This window comes from Armigeres subalbatus, chromosome 2 (genome assembly GCF_024139115.2).
Source record: "Armigeres subalbatus isolate Guangzhou_Male chromosome 2, GZ_Asu_2, whole genome shotgun sequence".
Lineage (NCBI taxonomy): Eukaryota > Metazoa > Arthropoda > Insecta > Diptera > Culicidae > Armigeres > Armigeres subalbatus.
This window is the reverse complement of record NC_085140.1, coordinates 353,454,819-353,468,163: the sequence shown is the minus strand read 5'-3', so window position 1 is coordinate 353,468,163 and position 13,345 is coordinate 353,454,819. Positions and strand designations below refer to the sequence as shown.

Sequence of the window (13,345 nt, the reverse complement as noted above, 5' to 3'; positions counted from 1 at the left end):
CATAGCAGACGCCTGGATATTATATCTTTCGAAAGGCGAGTTCAGAATGGATGGACATTTTTTTTCGTTAATAATGGTCACAGACACACCGTGGGGTTCACTTTGCGATTGTGAAAATCGAAGAGCGTCACGAAAATATTATAAACGTTAATATCTTAGTCGTATCTCGTTAAATTTTTAGTGTTTAGTACCACTCGATCAAGGAAGAGTCAACGCTTCTGTATAATCTTCTGGAAATATGGATTTTCAAGATTATACAGAAGCAAGATTGCACGGAAAGCGGACACAGCAGCGCAGCATCGAAGGTGCCAGTAGCAGTTGCCACGGAGTACACCCAGGTTTTTTCACGCTGTTGGTGTTCATAAGTTTCTCGGGTAACCGGAATACACTTCGATTTTTTTGTAATTGTTTTTCGTGAGGTTAGCTCATTGTTTCATTGACGCTTTAAAGGTCTTAATCGACTAGAACCAGACCATTAACAAATCTGGGTGTATTACTATCTGGATCAGTGGTGGTCGTCACGGTTGTCGCTGCTGAAAGTTCAACCTCAACCTTTCTAGATCCATCATTCAAAATGGACGGCATGCCGCGGCAGTTGATTGAGACGCGTTTTTTCTAAGGTACAAACAATTTATTAACAATGATGGTATCATGTGCTACCCCAATGACATCAGTGATGGCCGTCGGCGATGGTTTCTGCGGAATATTTATTCACAGTGGTAACGTCTGAATGATGAATAATTATTCAGCGATAGAAAGTAAAATTTCCTCGCGAGTTTCGGTTTGATGGTTAGCTGCTGTGATTGGAAAGACGCATGATTGAAATAAATCGGTCTTTTTCTGCTTCAAATATTTGACATGCAGTGAAGGCGCTTGTTCTTTTGTGGGACGTCATCGAGTGGTGATTTTTGGCAGCTGCTATGCTCATTGAATGTGAAGAACTGAATAAAATTTTAAAAAATCACAATAATAAAGCAGAAAAAAGATGTACGCATATTATTTTTTCCTCTGATTTTTTTTCTCTAAATTCTATATTCAAGTGATTTTTTTGCAATAAAATTATGAATTAGAAAATTATAATATGCTATAGGTTAGCTGCTGTTGAGTTGGTAATAGGATGGTTAAAAGTAAATCGATCCTTTCGAGGCCAAAGATTTGACAAAGGAGACATATTATGCCTGACAGAAAATATAGAACCGCATTACTAAAATTAAATCAATTTGAATGGAAACTATGTCCAGATACATTTGAAGAATCCCATTACACTAAATGTATTTTATTTGATTGTTTAAAATTGTAAAAAATAAAAGAGCTGATTTTTTGCCAACTGTGTAGGACATCTCTGCTGACAAATAGGGATCGTAATTCTCCCTCTTTTTCACGAGCAGAGGATGCTCACTTACGCAGATTTGCGTCGAGAAATCATTTTGCGGGAAAGAAAAAAGGCCTGATTAGAAATAACTCTCACTGTCAGTGTCACGAAAAGTTGATTTGCTCGTTTTTTCACTTTTTTCATCCTTTTCGTGCCTCCACCAATCAATGCAAACAAGAGTAGCTTTCACGGAACAAACAACCTATTCCAAATAAGCATTCGATGTGGTGGTGCGGCTAGCGCAAGCCAATGCTATTTTTGTTGGTGTTACGGGTTTGAATCCCGTTGCGGTCATATTTTTTTTTTATAATGCACACCGAAAATTTTCGAGAGAAATAAATAAGGCGTAAGATTGATGAAACGAACAAATAATTTCGTCAAGTTGGGTTTCTTACCCCATTCCCATGCATACGACTGCATTATTTAATTGATGTTTATGACAGGAAGCAAATTTTCCTGAATTTTGTGGGGCGTGCAATACTGCTATGGGGTTCACTTCTGCTTAAAAAATAGCTATTCTTGCTAAACATCGTTTAAAACAGCTTTTATTTGATTTAAATTAACAAGTGCAGCACTCATTTCAGTCATAGCGATTGCATTTCCGGCACACTTCAAACCAGTTCCCGGCCTAAGCAAAATTTCGCTCAATCTCTCAACATTTTACTCTCATTCTCTCTCGGGACGGTAGAAAATGCGACGTAAACAAAAATATGCACGTTCTACGACAACATGATGCCAGATGGTATTATTTATAATATTTTTTGTTTGGTTGAAAAGATTCATTCACTCATCCAAATTTCTTCCAAACATTTGAAAAGTATATTTTTTACACTTTTTGGAATCGAAAGCATTATAAATAACATGAAAGCGTCAACGTATTAGACAGTTTTCCTATTAACAATGAAGGATTATTCTCATATTAAAAGAGGCTCCTGACCTTTTGGCAGCACGGTTCGGCTAGAAGTTCTTAGGCCGAGGTGATTTTTTGTTCGGTTTGAGGATACATTTTTAAATGTATTCTAATATGTTTATATAAGTTCTAGTGAAACGAACAAATAGGAAGGATTGAAGTGCGTTAGTTTAGAATTATTGTGTGGTGATTAACAGCTTCAAGCAATGATTGTATCGAGAACTGTGACGATTTTCAGGTAGGTGTTTATATGATGATACCGTTTTGTAAAAGTGGAAAGACTCACTCCGGCTCAGTGGTGTTGCAACGAAGAGCGAATATTCGGAATCTACATTTTTATTTCCTATAATTGGATCAATTAGGAGTGAAATAAAAGGTTGAAAGATATTGAATATTGTGCGAAATGAATGGGAGACTTTTTTTTTAAATTATCAATCATAAACCTACGGCTTCCAAACAAAATAAATCCTTAGTTTTATGTGCAGTGAGCCACGAATCGGCTCCATAGGCTCAAGTAATGATTTACCATAGACGTGATCTAGAAAAAAACGATTAATTATTTTAGAGCGTCTTAGGGGAAATGCTACAACCTTAGAAAAAAACGTAGCGAGTGGAAGGTGTTTCTTGTCACAGACTTCAAAAACAGATTTTCCTTCGGCCCGAAAATCTCTTGTTTACGTCAAAATAGTGTATGGGTAGGTCGGAAAAACCGAAAATTTCCACATTTTGAAGAAACATCTAACATTTTGACGAGGCAAAACGCCCTAGTGGCACTAACCTACAATGTACTTGCGTATCTACCAACTATCCATACCAGAATGCTGATTCGCTTTGTTCCCTAGGAGTGCCAGCTAAAAGGCGTTTTGCCTTATGAGTTTTCCGGCAACAGCATATCACCACTTTTTTGAAATGTGATTATTATCAATATGATTGAGATTTTTGACAGTTTTTGAGTGACATCAACTAACTATCTTGTTTAACTGATGCATAATGTAAAAATACTTATGGATAGCGTTACAAATAAGACAATAAAGCAGTGTTTGCTTAGCTAGGGCATATTGCCCCCCTTTCCCCTACAGGGTTAAGTCAAAATATTTTTCTCTCATCAAATTTTTAACATTTAAATTGCTCCTTTTTGGGACCAGCTTTCAGAGAGAAAGTCATTATGAGAGGAATACAGCTGGACTTCCTGCTATCAGAACCTATACAAGCTTCTGTCGCTATTCTGCAACGTTTTGAACAGGTATTACAATTATAATAATTCTGGCTTCTCAATCAGGTGCTCTGATTCTAATCCTTGTTCGGGTAATTTTCTGTTCCTAATGTTCTTTAATCGACCTGAGGAAAAGTGAGGAAGAATTCGACGATCTTGGGAGTTTGGACTTAGTCTCATAAAACTCATACCAACTTCGGAGACCAGTGCATTTGATAACATTTGATATCCAGATCAAAGGAACCAATAATCTGGCTAGATTCCGCCGAATTTCTCTACCAGAAGCTCCCAACTTTTTTTTGGATATGCGACCCACCTAGCAGAATCCCATATTGCTGGCGCACCTACCAAATGATTTTATTACAGAAAGTGGGTAAAATTAGTTCGCGCAAGATTGATCGAATTACTATAATAAATTGTTTCATACCCCTTTATTGTATTTGCCAAAATCTAACCAATTTTTATTTTTGTTTTGCTATTTGTTGTTTTCTAGTCATCCATTCTTTACTTAGATTTTATTTACCGGTAGAATGGAGTTTCTCTACTGCATCAACGGTAATTTTATTTCAGATCCGTACAACATGATCTACTTGTCCACGTTCCGTTTTTTTCGATCAGTTTTTAACTTTGAACAAATCTGTATCCAATGCTATTAACTCTAGATCTAAATTGTTTTGTTATGTTTAATGTTGATTATTAGTTTGTATTAATTTTGAATTTTTTGTCCATGGATAGTCTCTAGGTTGAACCTGAGTGTGTTTATGTCCTTAGCTCCCTCCTTCTATAAAGTGTCTCGTCAACTTTGGCCTACACGACTAGTAAAGAACTGACAAACTTCAAAATTCAGGTTACAAACGAATTTTAACAAAAAATACTTTAAGTTAACAAAAATTTAGAAACATACAAAAGAAAAAACAAAGCTAGAGAAACTTTTGATGTATTTTTCAAGAGCTTCTAGTGACAATTTTCACTGAACTGAAAGCAAACATAGGATTTTTCGATGGTGTGTTGGAAGAAGCGTCACGGTACGGCTCACACAAATTAACAAAAAGTGTTGCGAGAGGGAGGCCAAAGGTTCAAAACTGCCAAATCAAGCGTTACGGAATTGACAGCTTTTGGCAGGTTTATCTCTAATGAATATTGTACAACCGTCTTCTTCTTCTTATTATTGGCATTACATCCCCACACTGGGACAGAGCCGCCTCGCAGCTTAGTGTTCATTAAGCACTTCCACAGTTATTAACTGCGAGGTTTCTAGGCCAGGTTACCATTTTTGCATTCGTATACCATGAGGCTAACACGATGATACTTTTATGCCCAGGGAAGTCGAGACAATTTCCAATCCGAAAATTGCCTAGACCGGCACCGGGAATCGAACCCAGCCACCCTCAGCATGGTCTTGCTTTGTAGCCACGCGTCTTACCGCACGGCTAAGGAGGGCCCCCCAACCGCACCAAACCAAAAATCGCTCCCATTACGGTTTCTGACTATTACCGGCGTGGCGTGCGAATCCGAATCTAGTTTTGGGGCAGAACAATAATTGTCGCCATGCGATACACGAATGCAACCAGGCAGATGTGCCAAAGGGAAAACACCGCCCGCTGAGCTCCATTCGTCGCCCGCTCGCTCGTACCGTACTACAAAAGGCTTGCTGCGTTTTGGCGTAGTGTAACTTATTTCCTGTTGCAAAATAGACGACTGCAACAAATGTCTGCATCGGAGTGGACGAGGGTTCGGTGCAGGGACGGTTTAGTTCCGGACTCCCAAAACTGGGAAACAGTGTCGTCTATCTAACAACGGAGAAACAGCTGGAAATCGGAAAGCAAAAGTTTGGTTCGTAGTTTTGCGCCCCGGAGTGGATAGAAATTCGAGAGAAAAATGTAGTGCTTTCTGCTATCTATGGGGCCTCCCATGCTGGCCGGAAGCCGGAGGGGGAAGAGACAATAATTGAGCAAGTTGCTGGCTTTGAAATTAAGATTGCTGGATTTTGGTTGTTAATTGAATTGGGTGGAATTTCTTATGGTTCGTAATTAAATTTACTTGTTGAAAAGTTTGGGGAATTTCGTTGTCGTCAACAGGGGGAATGTTTGAGGACGGAATTTCGTTAATCGAATTCAACTTGTTTACATTGTCTTGTGAAGACCCGTGCCCTTTGAAATTGACGTCCCATTGAATTTCATTTCCCGAGAGATATCAGGTGACAGCAAAAGCCCCAATTAGGGCAACCAATGTCTTCAACGACCATATTTGCTCATCTTCGCCATAATTACGTCCCTTCAAAAACGAATGAGGACCACCGAATTGATCATCCATCTGAACACTCACCATCCAAGCGGAAAGTAATCATTAGAGCCCACCTGTTCATAAACCGTCAAAAAAAATGTACGGAATGAAGGAACGAAGCAAACGGGAAGTCGATAAGACATCGTCGCACCGTTTGCGCTTTTCCCATTTCCGGAACGCCGAAAATTGTCCCGAGCACTTTCCTGGAAGCCTTCAAAATGTAGCATATTTTCCACTTTGCTTACGGTCTTCAATAATCTACCTTTGAATCCACTCTCCTAGGGAAGCCACAATATTGAACTTCCCGCAGGGATGCGTGCCTGTGATCTCTTTAAAATCATTCAAATTATCATCGTCGGTATCATAATGCTTCGCATAGGCATAGCAAGGGGCCATGAGCTATCCTTGCCAGCAAGATTCGTAAGGTTGTAGAAAATGTTAGCCACGTCACTGATTCTTACCCATCTCGAATTGTCCCGTTCTGTCGCTGGCCATTATCATCATCGAGCATCTAGCAGGGAACGGCGCTGTGCGCCGGGCTAAAAGGTTGACGGTGCCATAATCGTTTCGTACTACAGCTGATGGTGATGTTGTTGACCTGATGGCTGCGACATCGCTTAATCGAGATTTTATGAGCCGTACACACGCCGCGCTGCTGCGTGGCCTGTGTCGCGTCGCATCGTTCGTTGACGGTTGCTTCGAAAGGAACGGCAATCCATTAATAGCGAATCGATTGTGTGGGACGCGCGTGACTCTCACACCGACCCGGTGCGAACGACGATGGCGACAATCGATTCCTTGTGCTGTGGTTGAGACGGTTTTCTTATTCACAGCTGAAGTCGAACGTTTATGAAATTGGCGAATCGTGGAGACGACACGGTGCGGTAACGTTAGCAGATTGTGTCAAGTGATGGATATAATTGATATTATGGAAATTGTTAGTGGCCGATCATGCTTAGTGTGGAAAATAATGATGCATAATTTGTTGAACTTACGCACGGGTTTCTCCTGTGTTCCATGTCCATGCAGTTAAAGCGATTTTAGAGCTCGACATTTTTTGATTAATGTACAAAAAGTCTCAACTGACGTAAAAGATATTTTCCGAAATTTTACTTTGTTTGTGGTTTGAGGCGTTTGGGGTGTTAGGTTAATGTAAATAGTATGCATAGATTTTTTTGCGAACGATTTTTTTTTGTTTATGGATTTTAAAACAACATTTGACAGTGGGAGATAAGTTTGAACAAGGTTTTCCAATGAATCTAACTTGTGGATCATTACCAAAGCAACAAAGATGCTTTCTTTTCTCTTAAAGTTAAAAGAGCCGTTTCTCTAATCGCAGATTATAACTCCTCACAAATATTTGTCTATGTCGTTCTCGATTTCGGCATTATCGGTGACCGTTCCACTTATTTCCGATGGTTCGATTATTTGCCAAAACATTTGTCCCATTCATCTCTCCGGTAGCCATGTGGGCGGAATGTAAACCATTCCGTATTGGAATTCTGAAGAGCACTTTCTGCGAGGAAGGCCACATATTAATTCATCTCTTTGTTCTCGTTTCTTTGTTGCAGGCAAAGCTGGAAACCAAAGCACTGAAAGCCAAACGGCCGGGCTTCACGGACGAGCGGTACCACGAGACCTCCTACTACATCGAAAATGGTAAATTGAGAGACTTACTTAATGCATGGAACATAGTAGAAATTTTATACATGTTTAATCAATTACTGAATGACGATCAATATTTGAATTAGAAACGATACTTCCTGCCTAGGTTTATTTTTAACAATCCGATCGCCGTCTTAGAATTTTCTCTTTCTTTTCGATCTTTTTACTGTCATTTTCTTACGTTCCATATAAATAAAAAATGATTTGCATGGGAAAAATCTTACAAACCCAGAAAAAATTATTACGTAATTAGTGTACGGCCCTTAACGATGCTCATGGGTATTTTTACTTCATGCAACAGTTGAACAATATAGCTAGCTGATGCCATCTGTAGGAATTTTTTTTTGTCTTTATTTGAGAGGTTTTCAGCCCTAGGCTGATAATATTCACTTTTCATAAAAAGCTGAAAACTCATGAGACAAAACACCTTCTAGCTGGCAGCACTTATGGAACAACGTACCTTGCTTCAGCGAATCAGCATTCTGGTATGGACAGTGGGTGGAGAAGCGTCGTACATTGTAGGTTTGTCCCTCTAGGGCGTTTTGCCTCGCCGGAATGTGAGATGTCTCATCAAAATGCATTTTGAGGCCTCTTCCCCTACCACGGAATATTCTTCCGAATTTTCAAGGAAAGCTCATCTGAATTTCCACGAAAAATCAATGAGGAAATTCTTCCATATTTCAGCGGGATATCCATTCGAAATTCATCTGAACTTCATCGGGAAATTCGCCCAAATTTTCACGGGAAATTCATTCAAATTTCCACGGGAAATTCATTTGAATTTCCAGGGAAAAATCATTCGACTTTCCAGGGAAAATTCATTCGAATTTCCAGGGAAAATTCATTTGAATTTCCAGGGAAAATTCATTCGAATTTCCAGGGAAAGTTCATTCGAATTTCCAGGGAAAATTCATTCGAATTTCCAGGAGAAATACATCTGAATTTCCAGGGAAATTCATTCAATTTCAGGAAATTCATCTGAATTTCCAGGGGAAATTCATTCGATTCTGCAGGGGAAATTCATTTGAATTTCAGGAAATTGTTCAATTTCAGGGAAATTCATTTCCTGAATTTCCAGGAAATTCATTCAATTTCCAGAAATTCATTCGAATTTCCAGGGGAAATGCATTTGAATCTCCAGGCGAAATTCATTCGAATTGCCAGGGGAAATTCATTCGAATTTCCAGGGAAAATTCATTCAAATTTCCAGGGGAAATTCATTCAAATTTCAAGGGGAAATTCATTCAAATTTCAGGGAAATTCATTCGAATTTCAGGGAAATTCATTCGACTTCCAGGAAATTCATTCTGATTTCCAGGAAATTCATTCGATTTCAGGGAAATTCATTCAATTTCAGGGAAATTCATTCGAATTCAGGGAAATTCATTCGATTTCCAGGGAAATTCATTCGATTCAGGGAAATTCATTCAATTTCCAGGGAAATTCATTCGAATTTCAGGGAAAATTCATTCGACTTCCAGGGAAATTCATTCGACTTCCAGGAAATTCATTCGAATTCAGGGAAATTCATCTGATTTCCAGGAAATTCATTCAATTTCCAGGAAATTCATTCGAATTTCCAGGGAAATTCATTCGAATTTCCAGGGGAAATTCATTCGAATTTCAGGGAAATTCATTTGAATTCAGGGAAATTCATTCGATTTCAGGGAAATTCATTTCAATTTCAGGGAAATTCATTCGACTTCAGGGAAATTCATTGAATTTCCAGGAAATTCATTCGAATTTCCAGGGAAATTCATTCGATTCAGGGAAATTCAATTCTGAATTTCAGGGAAATTCATCTGATTTCAGGAAATTCATTCGATTTCCAAGGAAATTCATTCGACTTCCAGGGAAATTCATTCGACTTCCAGGGAAATTCATTCGATTTCAGGGGAAATTCATTCAATTTCCAGGGAAATTCATTCAATTTCCAGGGAAATTCATTCGATTTCCAGGGAAATTCATTCGAATTTCCAGGGAAATTCATTCAATTTCCAGGGAAATTCATCTCAATTCCAGGGAAATTCATCTGACTTCCAGGAAATTCATTCGATTTCCAGGGAAATTCATCTGAATTTCAGGGAAATTCATTCGATTTCCAGGAAATTCATTCGATTTCCAGGGGAAATTCATTCGACTTCCAGGGAAATTCATCTGAATTTCCAGGGGAAATTCATCTGACTTCCAGGGGAAATTCATTCGAATTTCAGGGAAATTATCGAATTTCCAATTCAGGGGAAATTCATCTGAATTTCCAGGGAAATTCATTCGAATTCCAGGGGAAATTCATTCAGAATTTCCAGGAAATTCATTCGAATTTCAGGGAAATTGGAAATTTCAGGGAAATTCATTCGAATTTCCAGGGAAATTCATCTGAATTTCCAGGAAATTCATCTGAATATCCAGGGAAATTCATTCGAATATCCAGGGAAATTCATTCGATTTCCAGGGGAAATTCATTCGAATTTCCAGGGAAATTCATTCAATTTCCAGGGAAATTCATTCAATTTCCAGGGAAATTCATTCGATTTCCAGGGAAATTCATTCAATTTCCAGGAAATTCATTCGAATTTCAGGAAATTCATTCGATCTCCAGGGAAATTCATCTGAATTTCCAGGGAAATTCATTCGATTTCCAGGAAATTCATTCAATTTCAGGGGAAATTCATTCGAATTTCCAGGGAAATTCATTCGAATTCCAGGAAAATTCATTCGATTTCCAGGGAAATTCATTCTGAATTTCAGGGAAATTCATTCGAATTCAGGAAATTCATTCGAATTTCCAGGGAAATTCATTCGAATTCCAGGGAAATTCATTCAATTCCAGGGAAATTCATTCCAATTTCCAGGAAATTCATTCGATTTCAGGGAAATTCATTCGATTTCAGGGAAATTCATTCGAATTTCCAGGAAATTCATTCGATTTCCAGGGAAATTCATTCAACTTCAGGGAAATTCATTCGAGTTTCCAGGGGAAATTCATTCGATCTTCCATGGGAAATTCATTCGAATTCAGGAAATTCATTCAATTTCCAGGGAAATTCATTCGACTTCAGGAAATTCATTCGATTTCCAGGGAAATTCATTCGATTTCCAGGGAAATTCATTCGATTTCCAGGGAAATTCATTCGACTTCCAGGGAAATTCATTCGACTTCAGAAATTCATTTCTGACTTCCAAGAGAAATTCCTTCCAATTTCCAGGGGAAATTCATTTGATTTCCAAGAGAAATTCATTCGATTTCCAAGAGAAATTCATTCGATTTCCAGGAAATTCATTCGATTTCAGGGAAATTCATTCCGATTTCCAGGAAATTCATTCAATTCCAGGAAATTCATTCGAATTTCCAGGGAAATTCATTCCGACTTTCAGGGAAATTCATTCAATTTCAGGGAAATTCATCTGAATTCCAGGAAATTCATTCGATTTCCAGGAAATTCATTCGAATTCAGGGAAATTCATTCGAATTTCCAGGAAATTCATTCGACTTCCAGGGAAATTCATTCAATTTCCAGGGAAATTCATTCGATTTCCAGGGAAATTCATTCGAATTTCCAGGAAATTCATGCGAATTCCAGGAAATTCATTCGAATTTCCAGGGGAAATTCATTCGAATTCCAGGAATTCATTTCAATTTCCAGGGGAAATTAATTGAATTTCAGGAAATTCATCTGAATTTCCAGTGAAATTCATTCGAATTTACAGTGGGAATTCATTCGAATTTCAAGAGGAAATTCATTCGAATTTGCAGGGGAAATTCATTCGAATTTCAAGAAGAAATTCATTCGAATTTCCAGGGGAAATTCATTCGAATTCCAACCGAAACATGCAACCGAAACGGCAAGGAGCGTTCCCCAAAACGTCACCATATCGACTGCCGAGGGTTTGGTGTAGGGGTTGGGGATCGAACCAATAACCTTTCGCTTACGAATGTGTAGCCAACTACGCTACGGGTGCCCTCTCTTTTGACTTCTCATTTCCCACTTTTCATTGTGAGATGTTGTAAAACGGAAGTGAAAAGTTTATATCATTTCCTATTTTTCGTTTTGTGAAAAGTGATAAATAAATAGTGAGTTACCTTCCTATTCATATCTCTCTTCTCTCAAAAGAAAATTCCATTCCAGTGACAGTATACAGAAGTTCTAATTTTTCTCAATGATGACGGCAATTTAGGCGTAGTTCCAACAACTCTTGAAGCCGGTGGAAGTAAAAAAATAAACGCGACTCGGTGTTGCGTATATTTTTTTTTCTAATTGGTTTCGTATGTTTTCAATGCAAACGTTATATTTGATCATTTCTACCCTCACTACCAACTCTCCATTTCTTCTCCAGGCCTTCGGAAGGTGTACCCGTACTACTTCACCTTCACCACGTTCACCAAGGGCCGCTGGGTGGGCGAGAAAATTCTGGACGTGTTCGCCCGTGAGTTCCGGGCCCATCCGGCCGAGGAGTACGAGCGGTGCATCAAGGCCGGCACCCTGACGGTCAACTACGAAAAAGTGCCAACAGACTATAGGTTAAAGCATAACGATCTCCTGGCGAACATCGTGCACAGGTAATCCAATCCCGGCCCCGTCCCGCATCCTCCCCACCTTACTACTACTAGACCGCCACCACGCTCCTCGTTCGGTTTTACTTTTCTCCGTTTCAGTTGAGCACCTGATTTTCTTGATTTGTCGAGATATTTCTTGTTTTTCTCAAATATACCAGTAGTTTGTAGAAAAAGACATGCGAAATTGCCGCCACTGTTGTTTTCCTCCTCATCTGTTTGTGTGAAACACTCGCGACTGTTGGATATGTCGAAAGCTATAAAACTTGTACAAATAGTTAAATCCTTCTCTCATCAATCGAGTAAACTAAATCTGTACAGAAACGAAAGCCAAACGAAAGTAGTGTGCTCTTTACCAAGCGAGACTAGAAGCAACTTACTACAAAGACTGTGAAAAAAGAGTTGGTAACAAGCAATAGGACATGGAACAAACTCGCCGTGCGCTCTCATAGTATCATACTCTAAAAAAAATGTAAATAGCTTACCATAAGTTTGCTCCACTATTGTTCAATTATTCAAAACCGTGCGCGCGATTCAATTCGATTTGAACGATTCGAAGACCCCAAACAATTTCGTTCGAACTAGGGATGCTCCCACAATGAAATTCTACCAATATTTACAATTACGTTAATTCAAGATTAAAAATAAGGTTTGTTCCAGAATATGTAAAATATCGATGATAACGTGTGTGAGCATCCCTACTTTGACTACTCTTGGGACAGAAGCCACCATCATATCACTCACTCTCACCTTACAAAAAACACAGCTAGAACCATGCTTATTACACTTTAACAACATCGTGACACGAATTTTATTTTAAAGTATCCATTCTTATTTTCTTTTTAAGTTGTTGTGTGAATGTTTATTCCTTCGAACTCCCATCCCCATCTGGTTTTAGTGTGCTTGTATTTGTGTCTCACAAAACTTATACATATCTGTGTTTGGTTGGATTTGATAGGCTCAACGCCTTTGGTAGTTAATGATGTGTTTATGCTAACTTCGTGAAAGCATTTTTAAAGATGTGTACAATTCACAGAACTTCTGGGAGAGGCTTTTAAGTGTTAATAGTTGAGTGTTAGTGAATAAAATAAATTGTTACTGTTTGTTTGATTTTAGCTTTACTTGTCATACGATTTTTTTTACATTTGATTAGGGAACAATGTTTTTTCGAGACATATTAAAAACGTGTGATTGGCGTAAATTTGAAAGACAAATCGCCAAGGACCAGAATACCGAAAGAAAACATATGAAGAAAAGGTTATTTAAAATAGATCTCGAAGCCTTTTGATGTATTACTCGGGCCTCTATATTTTTTTCCGCACTCTCGTGGTGGATAAATCATGAATTCCT

General features: G+C 38.6%; 1 protein-coding gene across 2 annotated transcripts in view; it reads left to right on the top strand.

Moving 5' to 3' along the window:
• Window positions 1–13,345, top strand: part of LOC134212934 (pseudouridylate synthase RPUSD2) — a 454,550-nt gene that overhangs the window by 342,614 nt on the left and 98,591 nt on the right. For both annotated transcript variants that reach the window (XM_062691287.1, XM_062691286.1), the window contains exons 3-4: window positions 7,350–7,437; window positions 11,779–12,001. In XM_062691287.1, the coding sequence (XP_062547271.1) occupies window positions 7,350–7,437; window positions 11,779–12,001 (311 nt within the window). The remainder of the gene's footprint in view (window positions 1–7,349; window positions 7,438–11,778; window positions 12,002–13,345) is intronic.